This window comes from Liolophura sinensis, chromosome 8 (genome assembly GCF_032854445.1).
Source record: "Liolophura sinensis isolate JHLJ2023 chromosome 8, CUHK_Ljap_v2, whole genome shotgun sequence".
NCBI lineage: Eukaryota > Metazoa > Mollusca > Polyplacophora > Chitonida > Chitonidae > Liolophura > Liolophura sinensis.
In genome coordinates this window covers 10734298-10758468 of record NC_088302.1, presented here as the reverse complement: position 1 = coordinate 10758468, position 24171 = coordinate 10734298, and the positions used below count along the sequence as shown (strand labels likewise).

Here is a 24171-nt window from a genome sequence, read left to right as displayed (position 1 = left end):
AAAACCAAAATTTGAGCATTTTGACAACGTGTTAAGCCTTGGGTTCAGCCACAAATGTTTTGTGGGATCAACCTTCAGTTGGTTTATCACTTACCAGATGATGGCTGAAGCAGTCGACTCAAACCTCGCAATATAGTCAAGTGATTCGAAGAGAATGGCGGTTGGCTCAGACTAGATCATGTCGATGCGAATGTTACATTCATCGCAATTATAATGGTCTATTCTTTATGACTGGCGGATTTGAATTCAGAATTACTTCAAACACACGGAAAATCTGATTGTGTGGCGTACAGCTTTGATACCTAAAGAATGAAGCAGGCAGTTAGACCGAGGCCAGGATTAGTAAATATGATGTGTAAGTCTGAAAGCCAAACATACCGTCTTTTTGTACTTATCTGTCTGTTGTTATTAGAAACTTGGGCTCTTACGTTGATTATCTTTAGCGGGCTTCAAGTTCATTTACATGTATGAGCTAGGTCGACAAAGTTCGGAATCCATTAATGTATTTAACTGAGGCTGAGTCACAAGAAAAAGTTGTATTTGTCTCGTTTGATTCCATGTGTGTACAGGTCCTGCCCCAGACTCGCCTGACTTCGGCGTACGGCTGACTGGAGGATGGAGCGTCAATATAGGAAGCGTTGAGATGATGGTGAACGTGCAATGGGGGGTCTTCTGCCCAGTACAGATGAATGTTAGAAATGCTGAGGTTGTGTGCAGGCAACTGGGATTTAAAGAGTAAATAATGTTCGATACCGGTACATATCATCTGTAGCCCGTGTGAATGCAGTATTTCAGCTTTGTTGTAATCGGAACAAGACGTTCCAGGAATAAAGCAGAGCACCTTAATGGACTATAATGCCGGCACTTTTCTAAAGTACTGGATTATACACTTTCTGACCTTTCTGAAGCTTGTAACATTAGAACCATACATACCAACATTCACCAGTTGGATCAAAACGATGACGTCAGTGAATTCTAATGGGATAAAGCTGTTTTTACACACGCGGTAAATCAGCGGAAGACGGCTCAAATGACGAATGTCGGAATGAGACACAGGCAGGATTTATTGTAACTCCACTGGCACACAACAACTGTTACGCTCCGAATGAGGACGAAACAGCTTGAATTTCTTAGCCATAACCATTTTTGAAATATCCGCAAAATGACACATACCTTCAATCACATCACGAAAGACAACACCAGTTCACTAGTACCACGCAGTACCCTGCGGATGGTCGTGGGTGTCCTCCTACCATAATGATGGTCACCATAAATGAAATATTCTTGAGAATGGCGAAAAACATTAATGAAATAAATGAAAGAATACGACACAGTTGGTAAGACAGTTTATACGCCAGAATCTTTTGGCTCCACGAATAAGATATCCAATATCTCTACTGAATGAAATGCAGTCTTCAGACTTCCATTACACAGTATAACAGTACACAATGAAAGCGCCATGTGGACAGTATAACGTCTTTTGTTGACGTTAAATATGTATGTGTTGTAGCAGCCGAATTATCTTACCTTGCCTACTTTCAGCTGCCAGGGAAAAATCTAAGAACCGTTTAAGGACTAGAAAAATCGCTGTGATGATTGACGGTCCAGGATCCTAGACAACTCTTTGGTGATAAATTCAGTAACAGTAAGATTAATTGAATAGAGAATGAAATAAATACACAATTACATAACAGTTTTATAATTCATCGTTAAACATTAATAGAACAAAGCAATGATGGTAAATACATTGTTGTTGAAAGCAGAGTTAACTTCTTACTTATTTTAACGCGGAAATCATAACACATTGATTAGCCTTTCGGACAGGTTTCCTGCAGTTCACGATATGGTACTTTCATCAATCTATGTTTTTTATTTTCTCTTTTTCAGTTCAGTTGTGAAGGTTTACAAGTATCACACGCTTAAAATGCCAGGTGCAAATTTCACGCTACTCAGCTTTAGGTGCAGAGGAAATGAATCTCGACTCATCGAATGTCCTCACGCCCCTATGACAGATGCTATACCGTGTAATTTCACCGCCTTTGTGGAATGTAAGAGGCCTATATGAATGTTAAATAAGTCATCAGTTATCATCAGTGCATAGCAGCACATTTTTTCTGGCTGAATAGCGCATTCCTAAGAACAAGTGATATTTACACAGACCCATTAAATTAAATACCAGGATATCAATTATAAATAATCTGCACAAAGTACTTTTTAACATAATTCCTTGTAGGTGGAGTAAGGAAGGACTTCTCTCCACGACTATTCGACAAGTCCATTACTTTACTGAGAACAACAGGACGTTTGGAAGTGTACCTCAGGGGGAATTGGACGCCCGTGTGTGACACCAGAATCATAGATGATAATGTAGCCAAAGTTGCGTGTCGAGAAATGAGACAGCCCAGGTGGGAATTTTGCGCATGGGATGAGAGACCTTTTTTGTGTGCTAAACCCGCGAGTCTTAAATATACCACCTGTGTTGGTATCTGTTGGCTCACCTGGCCCGAGTGGCAAATATACTAACTGTGTTGGTTTCTGTGGGTTCCCCTTGCTCTAGTCACAAATACACCACCTGTGTTGGTTTCTATGGGATCACCGGGCTCCGAATCGCAAACATACATGTACCACCTGTGCTGGTTTCTTAATGTCCAAAATATACCACCTGTGATGGTTTCTATGATCTTTTCTGCCTCTAGTCACAAATTCACCACCTGTGTTGGTTTCTATGTGATCATTTGGCTCCAAGTCGCAAACATACATGTATATATATATATAATAGTATTTATAGTAATTATTTCAATTGTGTGTGTGTTTTCTTTTAGTGTTGCTGTATTTTAAAACTATAAATGTGTCTGTTCCAGCACTTACGTTCGTGCGATCCCCGGAAGTGCGATCTTTACGTGGGATAACAGGCCGGATATCGAGAATGTGCGTTTTAAATGCAGCGGCACAGAGGAAAGCCTGTCTGAGTGTACCAGAGAAGTGTCCCACGTCTGTAACGGCCCAGTTGGAATTGTGTGTTCGTTTTGTGAGTCATCAGTCGGAATTGTGTGCTAGTTTTTTAAAGTCATCAGTCGGAATTGTGTGCTCGTTTTGTACGTTATCAGTCGGAAATTGGTCAGAAATGCATTCTCACGCAGATAATAAATCATCAGTCGGAAATGAGAGCCGACCCAGGTAGTAAATCATCAGTCAGAAATGAGAGCCTACGCAGGTAGTAGGAAATTAGTTGGAAATGTGCGCTCACGCAGGTCGTAAACCATCAGTCAGGAATGTGCCCTCACGCAGGTCGTAAATTATCAGTCGGGAATGTGACCTCACGCAGGTAGAAAATCATTGGTCAAGTAGGTAGTAAGTCATCACTGTATACCTGTTAAATTTCAAAATTGGAGCAAGTTTTTGTGTTGTGAAGGTGATATGTTTTGACAATCTTCGTTTTAATTTGTGTTTAATTGCAAATAGTCTTATCGGGAATTATAGCAGACATGTGTTATAAGTATAGGACCGTAGCAAAGGAATTGTGCAGTCAAAAAGCTTTTTCCTCGTTAATGATGTTGTTAAAGATTATTTATTAGCTGTCTTGGGGAAATATCCCATTTCGGCTGATGGAAAGATTTCCCATAATGAGCTCTCGGTATGATATAAAGATTTCCCACTGATTTCGCATTGGAACTCCAAATTTGCGATGTTTTTAAAAGCTGTACCTTTTAGGCTGTCAGGAAATTTGTTTATATGTTTATTTGATTGTTGTTCATCACTTTATAGAATAATGGTTTGATGCATGCTTTCTGAAAGGGTCTCAGATCACCGTACATCTCCGTCATATGCACAAATCTATCAAACAGCGCCTTTCAATGTTGAGAATCCCTTTAACCACTCAGAATTACTGTTTAAGAATGCAACAGAGTGAAACAGCCCAACGTACAAAATCCAAAATTGGATATAGGAGAATGGACCGCGAGTAGGCTTTTCCCAGACCTCGTCAGCCAGAAGTCAGTTTAGGGAAGGGCCTAGCATGTCTCTGACTGACGATATTCATTCCCCTGTGTGTTTCGCTTTTTGCACTGCAGTTCGGGATTACGAAGTTCGTCTTGTGGGAGGTGACGGTAAAGTGGGTCGTGTCGAGATGAAGCTCGGTCACATTTGGTGGACCTTCTGCAGCCAGGGTTTCTCTGACCGTGAAGCTGGAGTCGTCTGTAGAGAAAGACGTCATTTCCCAAGGAGGTAAAACATCCAGTTTTAAAGGAAGCCATTGAATTTAGACTGGATTTCAGTTGTTTCTAGTTCGTTTTTGGAATACAAGACCCGAACCCACGTAAATCAGATTTAATATAATCTGTAGTCTGCGTTGCCAACACATCCCTCTTCGCAGTCTGCCACCGCTGTAGTGCGTGCCGCCCCAACATCCCTCTTCGCCGTGTGCCACCGCTGTAGTCTGCGCGGCCAACACATCCCTCTTCGCAGTGTGCCACTGCTGTAGTCTGCGAGGCCAACACATCCCTCTTCGCAATGTGCCAACGCTGTAGTGTGTGAGACCCCAACACCTCTAACAGTGTTCCTCCATTGTATTGTGTGCCGCCCCAACATCCCTGACAGTGTTCCCACGCTGTAGTGTGTGTCACCCCAACATCTCTAACAGTGTTCCTCTATTGTACTGTGTGCCGCCCCAACATCCCTGACAGTGTGTCACCCCAACATCCCTGACAGTGTTCCCACCCAGTAGTGTGTGTCACCCCAACATCCCTCACAGTGTTCCTCCATTGTACTGTGTGCCGCCCAAACATCCCTGACAGTGTTCCCACCCTGTAGTGTGTGTCACACCAACATCCCTCACGGTGTTCCTCCATTGTACTGTGTGCCGCCCAAACATCCCTGACAGTGTTCCCACCCTGTAGTGTGTGTCACCCCAACATCCCTCACAGCGTTCCTCCATTGTATTGTGTGTCGCCCAAACATCCCTGACAGTGTCCCCACCCTGTAGTGTGTGTCACCCCAACATCCCTCATAGTGTTTCCCCACTGCAGAGTGTGCCAACCCCAACATCCCTGACAGTGTTCCCACCCTGTAGTGTGGGTCACCGCAACATCCCTCACAGTGTTTCCCCACTGTAGTGTGAGCCGTCCCGACATCCCTCACAGTGTTAACGACTGTAGTGTGTGCCGCCCCGACATCCTTCACAGTGTTCCCGACTGTAGTGTGTGCCGCCCCGACATCCCTCACAGTGTGCTCCACTGTAAAGTGTGCCGCTCCAACATCCCTCATAGCGTTCTCATGTTGTGGTGAGTGTGTCCCCAACATCCCTAACAGTGTTCACCACTGTTGTGTGTGTCGCTCCAACATCGTTCAGAGTGTTCCCTATTGTAGTATATGCCGCCAAAACATCCATCTCCGAAGTTAGCCCCAAACTGTGGTGTGTACCCATTTTGTAAGCCCTGCTTTAGTGTGTGCAAATTTTGTAAGCTCTGATGTAGTGTGTGTACTGAGCCACTCCTGACACCTTCGAATGGAATGCCCCGCTTTAGCGTGTGCTAAGACGCTCCCCCACCACCATCACTTGCGGTTATGTAAGCTTTGCTTTTTGTGTGTGTCTCCTTCCATCTGTGGTGTGTACATCCTTCCCCAGACTCCCCCACACCCACCCCACCCCAACCCCTTACCTCCCACCACCCCTATTCCGTGTTGCGTCATGTGTGCCGGTCCCTGGGGAAAATACAAAGGGGCTATTTCTGAATGCGGTTACAACTTTCATTCGTTAACAGGTTATGTTTATATGGCCGCCAAGACTGATAAAAACTACTTCTTCCATTCAGATTCCATGCAACTGTCTGGCCAAATGAGGGTTTCGGACTGGCAGATCTAAACACGATCGTTTGGCCTTATGCGTTCAACTGTAAGGGTAATGAGACGTCCTTGCTAACATGTACCCGGAGGACAGCAACATCCGGTCTGTGTACGCATGACAAAGATGTGGCAGTTTCCTGCAAAACGCTTAGTAAGTAAGCTTACAGACACCAGTCACATGCATACGAAATGTGTACTCAATAAGGCGACGCCTTTCGACAAAGTTATTGGTCATTATATCCTTCAAATCAGATCTCGTAGACGCCTAAAATTATGTGCGTAAATAGAACATATACTGAGCGCAATTCTGTCATATATGTTTGTCAAAGAAATCCTGGGTTAGCTTCTACGATTTAGCGAGCGTTTATGCTACGTTTTCCGGGTCATTTTGACAAAACGGTCAAAGTTGACAGTCTGGTAATTAGCTTGTAGATATTAAGCCAATTAGTTTTTCCACACGAGCCCTCCTAATATCTAAGTCCACTACGCGGATTTGATATTTTCAAGAAGCATCAATTTGTGGTAAACCTCCAAAGCTTTTGTATTCTCGAAGAGAACATAATTATACCCTAGACTGAGAGGTAGGATAAGAATTGCCAGGATACTCAAAAGTTTCACTCAGAAAGCAGTTTGAAGACGAAGACTAAAAGGCAAATCACTTACTCCCCCCTTTGGAAGTAAAAAGACTAAGACCTCAGCCCTGTAGAGAAGCTTAATGTGAAAATCGATTAACCTGGAGCTCTCCCGTGTGGGCCCGGTGAACAGAATACATGTACATGCAGATCCACTTCAGATTTGCTCTTAAGGTGTGTTATGTGCCATGGTTAAATTCAGTGTTGCTAAATATTCAATGCATATTTTTCAGTTTATTGTATAAAAATTATACTTCATGATACTGGAAACCATTGTATAAGAACTATATACAATCAATATTAAATGAGTTCTGCTGATCAAACTTGTCATTCAAATTTGTTCTACTTGTTTCGAAAATATCCGTCTATTTTTGTTTCATTCTAAATGTTATCATTGCAATGAAAACCATTTCCATCTTTTAAACATGTTCTTGCCACATTATGGCTGCAATATTTCTGAAGTAGCTCCAGACCATAATCGTTCATTTATTCATTTATATTTTAATTTAGAATCCACAAAACAATTAACCTCATTAACATAATGTTTCCTCTCTTATCATATGGTCGCCACGATATGGTTGAAATATTGCCGATGTGGCGTTAAGCCATAATCATTCTCATTCTTATCATATGGTTTCTGGTGGTCCTCACTGCACACATTTTACGCACTTTTCCACCTTCTTATTGGGTTTGGGACACTAAAAGGAATAATCTCTTTCGTAAAAGGACCATCGGCAGTGTTAACATTACAAATTCCCCATCAGCAACATTTTTATTCATTGAGTTTTCCCCTCTCAAGAGATGAGCTACTGCATCAGCATGGTAGACCTGACTGAGTTGTTTTTCTTCGAGGTGCCTAAAAGCCTAAAAGATAATTTAGATTTATGATGAAAAAAAATGCATTAACTATAAAAAAAAATGGAGACCACCGATATATTGCGGTGTTGACTAAAGAAGTATGGAGATCGATCTGGATGCAGTGCTCACTGAAAATAAAACAATCGCTAACGAATCCATACGAAGTTGATATCGGCATTGATTATTACGGAAGGCATTACTTAATCATTTAAATACGTGTTCTTTCTGGGTAACCAGACTGACTCCCCCAAAGGGAGGGTGACGCTATAAATTTTTATGGTGCATTTGATGGACTTCTTTTCTTACTTTTAATAATTTCATTCATCACTTTTTTTCTCATAATTTCTAAACATAACATCATTTTAGTCAGCCGGAACAAAGAAGTACTTGCTGGCCTGCCATTTTTTTCGCATAAAGACGGGTTATCCCAGACATAAATTTAAGGATCGGCTAAAATTTGTCTCTTATCATACTTATGACATACAGGAGAGACGTTGCCTATGCGTTTGGTGGGTGGACCATCGAGTACCTCTGGTCGTCTGGAAGTGTCCGTGAACGGCCGATGGGGAACAGTGTGCAGGAGGCACTTTTCGTCTCAGGCTGCCAAAGTAGCTTGTCGACAAATGGGACTTCGGAGGTAGGCCATTTTTACTTTGACAACATTACGGGCAAAGACTTTTTGGTGAGGGAGGTGACGGGCTAGGGTGTGAACGAGCGGATTCAGCAAATATGCATCCACATTCAAACTGCGTGCAGATAGTTCCGCTTAAAACTGGACATGCACGGGGACTGAAAATGCCACTCCACTAAATTGTTGCGTGCGGAATTGGTCCTAGTACACTCGCCAACCGACAAGTGATGTTATTTTACACAATCGTTGGACGTAAGCACTCTTGTGTACAAACAGCTAGCATTGATTTCTTTTGAGTCGAATTGTTATTTTGCATACACGAGCGCTTGTGACCGGTTGATTTAGGCTGAGTTGAGTTGTCTCTTGAGCTCCCGTGTATGCCAGGCTTATGGTTTGTATAATTATTGTCTTCGGCACTCAAAGCCCACATTGGGGAGTATAACCAAGTCTCCTATATAGTTAGTGTCCTATATAGTCGCCGTCCTGCTGAGTCAGTTTCTTGTATAGTCAGTCTCCTGCATAGTCGTTGTCCTGCGTAGTCAGTGCTCAGTATGGTCAGTGTCCTATCTAGTCAGTTTTCTCTACAGCCAGCCTCCTATATAGTCAGCCTCCTGTATAGTCAGTCTCCTGTATAGTCAGTCTCCTGTATAGTCAGTTTCCTGTATAGTCAGAGTCCTGTATAGTCAGTGTCTCCTGTATAGTCAGTGTATTCTATAGTCAGTATCCTGTGTAGTCCGTGTCCTGTATAGTCAGTGTCTTCTATAGTCAGTGTCCTGTATAGTCAGTGTCTCCTGTATAGTCAGTCTCCTGTATAGTAGGTGTCCTGTATAGTCTCCTCTTTAGTAGGCGTTCTGCATAGTCAGTGTCCTGTATAGTCAGCCCCCTGTATAGTCACTACTATATAGTAAGACACTGTATAATATAGTACCTGTATAGTTTGTGTCCTGTATAGTCAGCCTCCTGAATAGTAGGTGTCCTGTATAGTCAGCCTCCTGTATAGTCAGTGTTATGTATAGTCACTCCTGTATAGAAAGAAACCTCTATAGCTACTGTCCTGTATAGTCAGCCCCCTGTACAGTCAGCTTCCTGTATAGTTAGTGTCTTGCATAGCCAGTGACCTGTATAGCCAGTCTCCTGTATAGTGAGTCTCCTGTATAGTCAGTGCCCTGTATAGTCAGTGTCTTGTGTAGTCAGTGACCTATATAATCTGTTTCCTGTATAATGAGTCTCCTGTATAGTCAGCCTGAACGTTCTAAATCAAACTGGCCATTGGTTTATTTTAAGTAAACAGGAGATGAGGTAGAGGGGACAACAGTTTCTCCACGCGATAAAAATGCTACCTGAATAATAAAATTGAATTTATAAAGACAAATACACTGTGCCAATATGCACAAAAGCAAACCGCACAAAAGACGTTAGCAATCTCATTAGTCACAGTGGGATTTCACATTTTTCATTTCATTTTATTTAAAGAGCATCTCCGTTTTCACAAATATATTGCAGCTGGTAATTATTCTTAGTAAGCATTCCTAAAACCATGGCATTCCTAACACCACGCCATTCATAACACCACACCATTCCTAACACCACAACATTCCTAACACCACACCATTCATAACACCACAGCGTTCCTAACACCACAATATTTCCAACACCACACCATTCATAACACCACACCATTCCTAACATCACAGCCTTCCTAACACCACAGCATTCCTAACTCCACAGCATTCCTAACTCCACAGCCTTCCTAACACTACAGCATTCCTAATACCAGAGCATTCCTAACACCACAGCATTCATAAAACCACAGCATTCCTAACACCACAACATTTCCAACACCACACCATTCATAACACCACACCATTCATAACACCACACCATTCCTAACACCACAGCATTCCTAACTCCACAGCTTTCCTAACTCCACAGCATTCCTAACTCCACAGCTTTCCTAACTCCACAGCCTTCCTAACTCCACAGCCTTCCTAACTCCACAGCTTTCCTAACTCCACAGCCTTCCTAACTCCACAGCCTTCCTAACTCCACAGCCTTCCTAACTCCACAGCTTTCCTAACTCCACAGCCTTCCTAACTCCACAGCTTTCCTAACTCCACAGCCTTCCTAACTCCACAGCTTTCCTAACTGCACAGCTTTCCTAACTCCACAGCATTCCTAACTCCACAGCTTTCCTAACTCCACAGCCTTCCTAACTCCACAGCCTTCCTAACTCCACAGCTTTCCTAACTCCACAGCTTTCCTAACTCCACAGCCTTCCTAACACCACAGCATTCCTTGGCTGCTCTAATAAGAATCTGAACAGTAATACACATGTAAAATTTCCGTCAGTCGCGTTGGCTTTCCCAATATCCCACTTGATCGAAACTGGTAAAAAACATTATTATCAGATGTAGCACTTAAGTACTGAGATCATTCCTCCTGAACTTCGAGATATCGCATGGTACAACATTGGGATTCACGTTTCCCTTAACGTTCTGGAGACACAATCGATTCTGATTGGCTGGTGTTAGAGATAGGCATCTTAAGGCGATGATAGCCTAAGCTGAATTTTAGGTATGGTAGATTTAATCAAGCGTAGTCACAGTGGGATTTCACATTTTTCATTTCATTTTATTTAAAGAGCATCTCCGTTTTCACAAATATATTGCAGCTGGTAATTATTCTTAGTAAGCATTCCTAAAACCATGGCATTCCTAACACCACGCCATTCATAACACCACACCATTCCTAACACCACAACATTCCTAACACCACACCATTCATAACACCACACCATTCCTAACACCACAACATTCCTAACACCACACCATTCATAAAAGCACAGCATTCCTAACACCACAATATTTCCAACACCACACCATTCATAACACCACACCATTCCTAACATCACAGCCTTCCTAACACCACAGCATTCCTAACTCCACAGCATTCCTAACTCCACAGCCTTCCTAACACTACAGCATTCCTAATACCAGAGCATTCCTAACACCACAGCATTCATAAAACCACAGCATTCCTAACACCACAACATTTCCAACACCACACCATTCATAACACCACACCATTCATAACACCACACCATTCCTAACACCACAGCATTCCTAACTCCACAGCTTTCCTAACTCCACAGCCTTCCTAACTCCACAGCCTTCCTAACTCCACAGCTTTCCTAACTCCACAGCCTTCCTAACTCCACAGCCTTCCTAACTCCACAGCCTTCCTAACTCCACAGCTTTCCTAACTCCACAGCCTTCCTAACTCCACAGCTTTCCTAACTCCACAGCCTTCCTAACTCCACAGCTTTCCTAACTGCACAGCTTTCCTAACTCCACAGCATTCCTAACTCCACAGCTTTCCTAACTCCACAGCCTTCCTAACTCCACAGCCTTCCTAACTCCACAGCTTTCCTAACTCCACAGCTTTCCTAACTCCACAGCCTTCCTAACACCACAGCATTCCTTGGCTGCTCTAATAAGAATCTGAACAGTAATACACATGTTAAATTTCCGTCAGTCGCGTTGGCTTTCCCAATATCCCACTTGATCGAAACTGGTAAAAAACATTATTATCAGATGTAGCACTTAAGTACTGAGATCATTCCTCCTGAACTTCGAGATATCGCATGGTACAACATTGGGATTCACGTTTCCCTTAACGTTCTGGAGACACAATCGATTCTGATTGGCTGGTGTTAGAGATAGGCATCTTAAGGCGATGATAGCCTAAGCTGAATTTTAGGTATGGTAGATTTAATCAAGCGTAGTCACAGTGGGATTTCACATTTTTCATTTCATTTTATTTAAAGAGCATCTCCGTTTTCACAAATATATTGCAGCTGGTAATTATTCTTAGTAAGCATTCCTAAAACCAAGGCATTCCTAACACCACGCCATTCATAACACCACACCATTCCTAACACCACAACATTCCTAACACCACACCATTCATAACACCACACCATTCCTAACACCACAACATTCCTAACACCACACCATTCATAAAAGCACAGCATTCCTAACACCACAATATTTCCAACACCACACCATTCATAACACCACACCATTCCTAACATCACAGCCTTCCTAACACCACAGCATTCCTAACTCCACAGCATTCCTAACTCCACAGCCTTCCTAACACTACAGCATTCCTAATACCAGAGCATTCCTAACACCACAGCATTCATAAAACCACAGCATTCCTAACACCACAACATTTCCAACACCACACCATTCATAACACCACACCATTCATAACACCACACCATTCCTAACACCACAGCATTCCTAACTCCACAGCTTTCCTAACTCCACAGCCTTCCTAACTCCACAGCCTTCCTAACTCCACAGCTTTCCTAACTCCACAGCCTTCCTAACTCCACAGCCTTCCTAACTCCACAGCTTTCCTAACTCCACAGCCTTCCTAACTCCACAGCTTTCCTAACTCCACAGCCTTCCTAACTCCACAGCTTTCCTAACTGCACAGCTTTCCTAACTCCACAGCATTCCTAACTCCACAGCTTTCCTAACTCCACAGCCTTCCTAACTCCACAGCCTTCCTAACTCCACAGCTTTCCTAACTCCACAGCTTTCCTAACTCCACAGCCTTCCTAACACCACAGCATTCCTTGGCTGCTCTAATAAGAATCTGAACAGTAATACACATGTTAAATTTCCGTCAGTCGCGTTGGCTTTCCCAATATCCCACTTGATCGAAACTGGTAAAAAACATTATTATCAGATGTAGCACTTAAGTACTGAGATCATTCCTCCTGAACTTCGAGATATCGCATGGTACAACATTGGGATTCACGTTTCCCTTAACGTTCTGGAGACACAATCGATTCTGATTGGCTGGTGTTAGAGATAGGCATCTTAAGGCGATGATAGCCTAAGCTGAATTTTAGGTATGGTAGATTTAATCAAGCGTAGTCACAGTGGGATTTCACATTTTTCATTTCATTTTATTTAAAGAGCATCTCCGTTTTCACAAATATATTGCAGCTGGTAATTATTCTTAGTAAGCATTCCTAAAACCAAGGCATTCCTAACACCACGCCATTCATAACACCACACCATTCCTAACACCACAACATTCCTAACACCACACCATTCATAACACCACACCATTCCTAACACCACAACATTCCTAACACCACACCATTCATAAAAGCACAGCATTCCTAACACCACAATATTTCCAACACCACACCATTCATAACACCACACCATTCCTAACATCACAGCCTTCCTAACACCACAGCATTCCTAACTCCACAGCATTCCTAACTCCACAGCCTTCCTAACACTACAGCATTCCTAATACCAGAGCATTCCTAACACCACAGCATTCATAAAACCACAGCATTCCTAACACCACAACATTTCCAACACCACACCATTCATAACACCACACCATTCATAACACCACACCATTCCTAACACCACAGCATTCCTAACTCCACAGCTTTCCTAACTCCACAGCCTTCCTAACTCCACAGCCTTCCTAACTCCACAGCTTTCCTAACTCCACAGCCTTCCTAACTCCACAGCCTTCCTAACTCCACAGCTTTCCTAACTCCACAGCCTTCCTAACTCCACAGCTTTCCTAACTCCACAGCCTTCCTAACTCCACAGCTTTCCTAACTGCACAGCTTTCCTAACTCCACAGCATTCCTAACTCCACAGCTTTCCTAACTCCACAGCCTTCCTAACTCCACAGCCTTCCTAACTCCACAGCTTTCCTAACTCCACAGCTTTCCTAACTCCACAGCCTTCCTAACACCACAGCATTCCTTGGCTGCTCTAATAAGAATCTGAACAGTAATACACATGTAAAATTTCCGTCAGTCGCGTTGGCTTTCCCAATATCCCACTTGATCGAAACTGGTAAAAAACATTATTATCAGATGTAGCACTTAAGTACTGAGATCATTCCTCCTGAACTTCGAGATATCGCATGGTACAACATTGGGATTCACGTTTCCCTTAACGTTCTGGAGACACAATCGATTCTGATTGGCTGGTGTTAGAGATAGGCATCTTAAGGCGATGATAGCCTAAGCTGAATTTTAGGTATGGTAGATTTAATCAAGCGTGACCTAGGCTACAAAGCTTAACCCCGGAAATCCTGTCTCCACTGTCAGCTAGTTACCGGCGATTCTATTAAGAAGAGTCTGACAGATTCATCTGAGTAAAAAGGATGTTAACTCTCTATTACGCTGCCTTTGTCAGCATATGACTTCTGTCGATTCGTTTGTCCCGCAAAATTTCGTACCGCAGCGTCTAGCAGACAGTCCTGTGACGGAGAGACGAAAAGATCCAATCACAAGAACAACATGTACATCACGTCGGAGAACTCTGATTGGCTCTTTGTAACATGGACATGCGCCATGACATTTTTCTGCTCACCAGTGTATACAGGCTCACTTGCGGGAAGCGAATAAACCAGTCAGAATTCACTTAATCAATTGTTTTGAATCGAACGTTGTCTTTGATGGATTTGAATCTTTTAATCTTTTTAACGGTTTTTACTAACAGATTGCCCTCTGTAGACCATAAAACAGACAGGATTGTACGATACACCGTCCACTAATGACCACTTGTCTGCCATCAATACGGCGTGTATATCCGTGAGTCTCATGTGGGAAAGTTTGTAGATATAGTTACCTCTGGCACTTCGTTTTCCCCACCCATGCAACCCATCGCCGCCGTATGAAAAGTGAATCATTGGTGAGCTTGACGTTATACACCAATGAAAATAAATCTGTAAGCCACAGACCCCACAGGTGAAGCAAAATTACCCAGAAGCCTCTCACCAATGCGATCACTGTGAGTTTAAGGCCAGGTCCTCCTGGCTTCCTCTCAGGTTGTACGTTGGAAGGTCTTCCAACAACCTGCGGGTGGTCGTTGTTTTATTCCCGGGTGTGCGCCCGTTTATATTTATTTGTTGACAAATCTCTGAGGTTTAACTCGTAAAAATACCGAGTGACCATGATAGCTGGGAGTGGACGGAACAGACAAACCTTTGCCACTGAGACATGGACTTTTTTCTTACAGTTTAATGCAATATTTAAGTGAAAATTTGACAGCTGTAAGATGAAGGATAGAAAGTCTTTTAAGGGCCATGCTCATATTTTTAACTTCTGTTTTGAGGTTAACAAGACAAACAGATCTTTTTCAAAGGTGGGTATCTGTGTACAAGGTTCACATCAAATACAAACTGTGGTGTTTACCGTTCACATCAGTAGGACATTGCTTTGTTGAAAGATTATATCAGAAGGACATTGTCTATTAAAGGTTCAAATCAGCAGGACATTGTCTGTTTAAAGGTTCATATCAAAAGGACATTGTTTAAAAGTTCAAATCAGAAGGACATTGTCTGTTTAAAAGTTTATATCACACGGACATTGCCTGGTTAAAGGTTCATATCAGAAGGTCATTGTCTGTTTAAAGGCTTACACCAGTAACAGACTGGTGTGTGTTGAAAAATTAGACCGTGTTGATAAGAAATCCACTATGTTTTTGGCTTACTAATAAATACGATTTTTCTGCTTAACATTTCGTTTGACATGTCTTAAACACATATGAGTGATTTTATGTTTTAGCACCCAAGCAAAAGTTCTGTCCACGGACATAAGGCCATTATCGACGGGTCCGGTTTTTCTGGATTTTGTAACATGTACGGGCAAGGAACGCCACATCCTTTCATGTCCCTACAGTAAAGTAGGTGTGAGCAATTGCAGTCACGATCTGGCTGTAGCAATAGAGTGCAAAAGGCGCAAAGGTGGGTAGCAAAGAGCTGGTGGTGGCGTAGATATAAGCATAAGCCCATATAGCTATTTAAGGTATTGGGTATGAAAGAAATAAACCATTTTATATTGGTAGGTATTGTTCAAGATTAGGAATCAGATATTGCTTTTACAACTAATGAAACAACATGAGACCAAGCAAGCTCACAACTCATCTGGATTTATTGATTTATTTATTCACTGGAATGGATTTTACACCGTACTAAACAATATTTCATTTATACGTCATTGCGCTGCACAAGGGCGCTAACCACAAGCTCACTATTCATATTAATTTATGCATTTATTTTTTCGCTGGAATGGTACTAAACAATATTTCATTTATACGTCACTGCGCTGCGCTAGGACGCTAACCACAAGGTCACAATCCATCTTGAGCGAACATTTCATATTTTATTGTATAAGACTGACAGATGTCATTTAGAAAGTAGATTTTAAGTAAAAAAATGTTATCAGGGATTATTTCTGGAGACATCGCTAAATCTGTGCTTTATCCAGGAGGTTTAATCCCTACTGAAAATCCACTTTCTAGATAAAATCTGCCAGTCTAATGTTCTAATCAGCCGCGCTATTTCTGATCACCGGAAGGTAATAAATGTTATTCGTCGTTCAACCTAGCTACCATCTGTAACAACGCAATTTGTAATAAAAACGCAATTTGTAATAATTATTACAACTTTTATTTGCAGGTCCCAGAATGACTTTCTGTAATTATTTATTCGTTTCAAGGAAACCCTGGAAAATTTTATCTAAAGATAACCAAGTCTAACCTAATAGATGTCATGAATGAGAATAATGGCGATAACTTCCATTGAGAACATATTTGACACATATGGCGCTATATAGGTGCTAACGCAATTTGTAAATAAAACGCAATTTATAATAATTATTATGAAAAAGCCACTTGCAGAGTGAATTTTTTAACCAATTTTAGAAAGGAATACGTTTTTACAAAAACCCACAATGGTTGTTGCCATTTGCAATAATGTTATTACAAAAAAAACACTCTGTGAGTTGCAAGTTGTAACGACTATTGTAAAATGCGTTTTTATGGCAAATCGTGTTGTTACACCACCAATACCTGTGGGAAGTGTGTACGTTGGCCGTGGGGTCTGGACTGGCATGTATTTGTTCGCAATGAGGTGCCTCACTCTCAAATTGCAGGTTCGAAACCGGGGGAGCTATCAAACAATTTTCAGCACTATTATCTGCTCTATATCGAGTGTAATCCCTAATAACGATAATGATGGTATTTCTGTGTATTATATGTAATTTATCATTGTAGCCATTTCTACAGGAAAGTCCCCGGCATGTCGGGATGGAAGTAGCAGCTGTAAAGCCAAACCCACAAGTAAGAAGTTCCTATGATTACCACGATTGTTTTGACAACGCGATATTCCAAGGAGGTTACGACATATATTTTCACAAGATTGATGAAGAATTTTTATTTCGCTGCCGTATACATGTATATGGTTTTACGTATGACAGTATGCTGAGACTTTGTGACTTGACGCGCTGTTGTGTACGGTGTCAGCATACTGTTTTTTGACGTGCTGCTGTATCCGGTGTCAGCAAACTGTGGTTTGACGTGCTGTTGTGTGCGGTGTCAGCATATTGTGGTTTGACGTGCTGCTGTATCCGGTGTCACTATAATGTGGCTTGACGTGCTGTTGTGTGCGGTGTCGGCAAACTGTGCCTTGACGCGCCTTTGTGTGCGGTGTCAGTATACTGTGATGTGCTGTTGTGCGCGGCGTCAGCAAACTGTGACTTGACGTGCTGTTGTGTGCGGTGTCAGCATAATGTGGCTTGACGTGCTGTTGTTTGCATTGTCAGCATACTGTGATGTGCTGTTGTGTGCGGTGTCAATATTCTGTGGCTTGACGTGCTGTTGTGTGCGGTGTCAGCATAATGAGGCTTGATGTGGCTTTATGTGTGGTAGTGTCAGTGTACTGTGACTTGATGTGCTGTTTTCTGTGGTATCACTATACTGCGATTTAATTCGGTGTCATGTGTAGTCATGTACTGTTATTTAATGTGGTGTTATATGTGGTGACATATGTCGTGTCAGTATCTTGTTACCAGGTGTGATGTTGTGTGTGGTATGGTGTGTCGTGTAAGTACCTTGTTACCAGGCGTGGTATTGAGTGTGGTGTCATGTGTCGTGTCGGTTTCTTGTTACTAGGCGTGATGTCGTGTGTGGTGTCGTATGTGGTGTCATGGGTCGTATGTCGTGTCATGTGTCGTGTCGGTATCTTGTTACTAGAATTGGTGCCATATGTGGTGCCATATGCCGTGCCCGTATCTTGTTACTAGGATTGGTACCGTGTGTGGTGTGATATGTCGTGTCAATATCTTGTTACTTAGATTGGTGCCGTGTGTGGTGTCATATGTCGTGTGAGGTGCCATGTCTCTTGTCATTATATTGTGACTGGCATTGTAGCAAATGGTTTCCGTGTATTGCCATTGGATAAAGTGGAATATGTGGTGTCATTTCTGCTGTCCGAACAGTTTGACTGGCATCATTTGTGGCGTCTCTATACTGTAAATGAATATGGTGTAACTACATAAGAGTAACGACGACATTGTGATAGTTGTCAAATGGTCACTCTTAACCTGTGAAATCCGGTCTCTCGTCAGTTAGGTTTTATACTAATTATTTCTGTGTATGTTTGCTTACAGAGGGCTCGGTACCTACTAGGACGGGCACAACAACCTTCGTCGTTTTTTACTGTTGTGTCAGTGATAGTCATGGCATTCTTTGGAGTTGTAACGTATATCGTCATTCGGAGATGCCGTGGAGCAGGTAACTCATCATGTCAGTACGTCTGCCACATTTGAACACAAAAGATTACAGCATGGAGAGTAGAGTCAGTGAGTGAGTGCTTAGGGTTTAACTTTGTTCTTAACAATTTATCGGTCATATGACGGAATCCCTAGAGTGCATGTAATGTGCCTCCGTCTTGCAGGACAGATTTCGAACGCTTTTTTATCTAGTACTGCTTAACTGAGACGACTTGCCGAAGCCATTATACTGATACAGGTCAACCACTCGTTGCACTATCTCCTTAATGCTGAACCACTGAGAGTGGAACCAGAACGGCTACAGCAATGTCATAGTCAGCATATGGTATACGCGTAACCGATGAGACCTGGTTACATAGGTTACAAGTGTGTACGTCACCTTTCAACGGCGTAAATCAGCAATCAAATTAATAAATGAACGAAAGTTAGTCAAGTGAGCTTAGTTTGTCTTCATCCGACATATTAATAGCCTATGTTTGACTTCTAGGTGTAGCATCCAACCCAGGACGCTCATCAACCTACCTCGGTGGAGGCTTTCAACCTGTAAGTGATTGGGCAAATAACGGGATTTTATTAGCAATAAGGCGAGAATAATTATTTCTGTACTTACATCAAAAGTTTTCTTGTGTGCAAAAATTAATAGGCAACTGTTCACGTCGATGAATCACAGGATAACTTCAGGTTGGCTATTATCTAAGGAGTCATCAGTATAAGCTGAATATTGTGACACAATTGTGAGGTTTTCAGCCATCAAACGATGAATAACCTGTGGTTTCACGTTATGTGGTTCGATCTACTTTCAGACTTGCTCCGATGCAGGTGGTGAATAGCAACAATCACCATCTCGGCGCGGGAAGGCTGTGCTGAAGACATTCCGTCCTGTCCAGATCTCTAGATAGACGACGATAACCTTGGAATTAGCAATGTTTCTTGGATGTTTTGGGCACAAAGAGAGCACTTGTGCCATGACATTCTAAATAATACCACAGTAATGCATAATTTTATCTGAAGTGGATCCTGGGTAGACCAAGGACGATAACCCTGGAATTAGCAATGTTTCTTGGATGTTTTGGGCACAAAGAGAGCACTTGTGCCATGACATTCTAAATAATACCACAGTAATGCATAATTTTATCTGAAGTGGATCCTGGGTAGACCAAGGACGATAACCCTGGATTTAGCAACGTTTCCTGGGTGTGTCGGGCGCCAGAGAAGCACATGTGCTTGACACACTAAATGATACTACAGCAATGCACACTTTTGTGTGAAGTAGGCCCGCCACTCGTATACACTGTTCTGTTCAGCACAGGGGTTTCAAGTTTGTACTGGACGTCACGAGTATATAATGTTTAGTTTTAATAAAAATGACTCATTATTAAATAACAAGCCTATTAAGAGGTGTTTATGTGTCGACAAGTGTATGTATATGTAACATATTGCTTATGATTTATCAACATATTTATCACAGTTCCATGTTGGATAAAAATTGCGCATTAATATTTCACTTTATTGTGTGATGTGTGTTAGTCTGCGTACTTATATAAAATTAAAAAAGCTGTATTGAAAATGTATATGTAATGAGTCAAATCGGTACATCACACAAGGCCTACAATTTATAAAATTCGAATCACTGACGCGTATAAAGATCTGCATGTTAATGTTTCATAAATGCTCATTACTGTCTGGTTCAAAATACATCGGTTTAACACTTAAACTAACCTCAAAATCCAATTTATTGCATCGATATCTGTCTATCCACTATACAACAATACACTGACAATCGAGAACTAATAGGTTTTTTTGATGCGACAGCCAATTATCTCGTGACGCTTTCAGTGCTAGTGATTGGCCAAGCTCATAAGGGCTACCACAACATGGCTACTCGGAGTGAATTGTCCGTCAGTGCAATATCCCCAATGCTAAACTTCTAAGGTTTCAAAACTGTGGAATGGAATTTTATTCTAACCATATTACATCTGATCACTACACTTAAGAAGTAAATACTTCAACATGCCTATGTATTGTACGTGAAATATGATCACCCAGTGGAATCGTTAAGTATTAACAGTATTCACAGGGATCCCCCGAAAAGTGTTTTGCCTTCAACATTTAGTTCTCGGTGCCAAAAATAACGAATAATTTACAAGATCACAAAATTTCAGGTCTCTATGTGTTCAAAATATTCAAATAGTCCACAGAAATTCTTATTAATTTACGGATATCTCTATCCCATTGATCTTCAAATTCTTCAGGTAGAACATGCCTATCTACACTATGGTCTAGGCAGTGGTTTAACCCCAGACCTGCCATGCCGTCATATGAATGTACTCTCTGGCAAAAATCGCCTCATCATGTAGCCTTCATATACGCGTGAAGATATGCAGTGTAGGAACATGTATATACATATATATTTTAAATCTTGCATAAAATCAAGCTATAAAATGTATTACATATTTTTTTAATATTCCTCTACCTATCCATGTATAAAAATGAAAATACTTCAAAGTAAATGAGGAAAAGTAAACATCCAAACGGGCGATTTTTGATACCGGTAAAAAAGAAATTATTAGCGCAATTCCAATGCAATTTTTACTGTTGCTTAAGAATAGGCCAAATAATTACCTCTCACGAAATATCAGCTTCGTCTGTTCAGGTGTTATGTTCAAAATCGGTTATACAATTTATAGAGATATCCGTGCGAATAATACAAGGTGCGTCCGATGTCGTTACATCAAATTTCTGCAAGTGAATGAATATCGTAAAATGATACGTATACTACTCCGTTTTTCAGAGCTCTGAGAAACTTCTTAATCTAGGCTGTCTATTCCTACTCCTCCATATGATTGCTATTGATTTAATTTCTATGTCGTTAGGCTAAAGTGTGTTTCTTTGTGCCAATAATTATTCGCAAAATTCTGACTTTTTCTTGTTGCACCACTAGAACCCAGAGTTTTCCTTACGGCTGGGATATCTACGATAACGGCACGGTGGTGCGAAACATTTCTCGTGCAACATGGTTTAATAAAACCCAGTTTAAATATTGACATTGATAGAATGTGAAGTCATATGTAAAAAACATAACATTGTAAACATCGCTCCATTCGGCGATTTCGTCTTACAAGGATATGCTACAGGTACAGATGTATTCATTGCGAATACGAAATACATGAACTGCACAGTTAACTGGTAACAAAGAAAGATGTTTTAATACGATCAACAAAAGCAAATGAGCGCATCTCTCTTGATTCCCACTGAATAGCTTAACATATCATGTAAAGAACTAAAACCTATAGAGGAAAACCAGAGCACCGACAACAGTCTGATATTTGACCTCACGTGACTGGTGAAACCGGGCCATTATCATTTTATGTATGTATGCTTGGGTTTTTTAAGTCGTACGTATCAATTTTCCCGTCATATGATTTTTATTTATTTATTTATTTATTTATTTTATTTATTTATTTGATTGCTATTTTACCTCGTACTCAAGAATATTTTACTTCTACGACGGCGACCAGCATTATGATGGAGGAAACTGGGCCGTGCCAGGCGAAAACCCACGACCATCCGCAGGTTGGTGACAGACCTTCCCACGTATGGCTGGAGAGGAAGCCATCATGAAACCCGTCATACGGAGACGGGCAGTCATTAGTTGTGTGCACATATACTGTGTCTTCTTGTCATGCCCCAAAGTTGCTGCCGTTACAGAAATAGACATGCCGAAGACACCAGATACGACATCCTATATACCCGTGCCAAACGGGTCCCGTTTCCTTTGCTGTAACAACAAGCACCAGCCAGGCAGCAACAAATACCATTTTTCAAGTCTGTGTTTTAGGTTTTCCACTTCCAGAGGACACTCTTTAAAGATTAGGCCCTCTTGTCAAGAGTTGAATAAAGCCACGACTCCCGAATAACACTGCATGTTGCTTCTGTATTTCGGTTTATTGAAGAATCTTTAGTAATGGAGAGACAGTCAGGTAACACATATATGTATATACGTGTCAGTTTGTAACAAAACAGAAACATAAAAAGTTTATTAAATACACAGTTTATAGAGACAAAATGTGTTGAAAGGTTAAATGTGAAATTATCCAGGTCGCTCACGCCTCATCACAGTGGCCTTCGTGTTGTTCAAGATTTCAGTACAAAATTTGCCATAGTGATGGAAATGATCTTGCGAGCGGCATGTGTGTTGTATTGAGTATGACGAAATATAGGTGTCAAGTTCTACATTCTCACATAAGTAGTAAATCCTGATAAAGATTCATTCAGTTGATATCGCAAGGACCCACTTCCAAAGCACCAAAGACTACCAAGATATATGTAAAGAAATATTTACATACATGGTAAACAAAGCTGGTAACAAAGCTGAAACAGTCGTCAGTGAGACAATGTACAAAGGAAAAAAGCGTCGATATTCCAGTATATTCTTAGACTTAAGCCAAAATTTCAAATCGCTTTTAAGTGATGATTTCTTACGTTGAAAGGTCAAAATATTGCTTGACAACGTAAATTCGGGGGTGAGTTATTGGAAAGCAAATTTCATCTAAAACAACAGATAGGAACATACCAAGTTTAATGATTGAAATTTTTACTTAAGTTTGCGTCGTGGTTCTGGAGCCTGGAGCGATTCCACAAAGCCGGTTTTGACTTAAATCATATGGTCAAATATGGTTTTAGAGCTTATTTTTGAGCCCTGTAAATTAACACCTTGACCACCTCATGAATGCTATCTTAACACAAATGTCAAAATTTCAACTTCCATTACCAAAAACTAAACATTGTGACAACGTTTTAAATGTTGACTTAAGTCAAAAATGTCTTTGTGGAATCGGTCCCTGGTCCTTTTCTGATTTGAATCAGTTCCCTGTAAAGAAGGTTCTGACTGGAACATGCAAATACACATCTAGGGTCGCTTCGCTCTCTTAACTGATTGTTTTAATCCATTCGGAAGGTTTGTCGAAAAGCGCACTGCTTCAGTATATACAGATAGGACAGAGTTTAGTAGAGTTAATGGGAAGCCATAACATTTACGGTTACACGGAAATTGTAAATCTTTTGGGGGCTCGAGACACAATTTGGTGTGATAGTCCAGTATGTATTACGGTAAACACCTCAGTCACACTTTGTGAACTGTGCTATCTGTTGTGACGTGATTCAAGGCCTATGCTGAAGATTGTACTTTCTTGGATGGATCAGGAGTATATTTCAATCGTACGGAACACACAATTGCTTATGCATTAGTGATATCACTGTTACCTGTGAAAATTGCTCTAAAGTATCAGTAAAGGTTACATAGATACAAAGAGAATTTTCACACTCCAGTTTTACAGCCTATATAAAGAACATTAAAGTCGGTTGTCATAACCTTTATTTCAGCCAAATGTTCAGATAGACGACATATGTTCCATCCCAGTAATTTCTAGTATATTAAATTGCTTTGACAATCAATTCAGAGGGCTTGACAAATATTGCTGTAGCAATCGGTATGACGAGAACAGATATTACTATGTTATAGCTTAACATTATTCTTACCTTAGACCCAATGTCCGTGTAAATGGGAAAAAACAAAA

At 41.3% G+C, this 24171-nt stretch overlaps 1 protein-coding gene across 1 annotated transcript; it reads left to right on the top strand.

Annotated features, from left to right (window-relative positions):
* The first annotated feature begins 575 nt into the window (after positions 1–575).
* Positions 576–19986, top strand: LOC135473049 (scavenger receptor cysteine-rich type 1 protein M130-like). The gene is made up of 12 exons (XM_064752834.1): positions 576–735; positions 1888–2048; positions 2234–2405; positions 2862–3028; positions 4071–4224; positions 5811–5992; positions 7818–7968; positions 15590–15768; positions 17079–17144; positions 18473–18596; positions 19083–19138; positions 19399–19986. Exons 1-12 carry the CDS (start codon positions 644–646, stop codon positions 19419–19421), a joined length of 1527 nt encoding a protein of 508 aa, XP_064608904.1. The 5' UTR covers positions 576–643; the 3' UTR covers positions 19422–19986.
* Positions 19987–24171: the final 4185 nt, after the last annotated feature.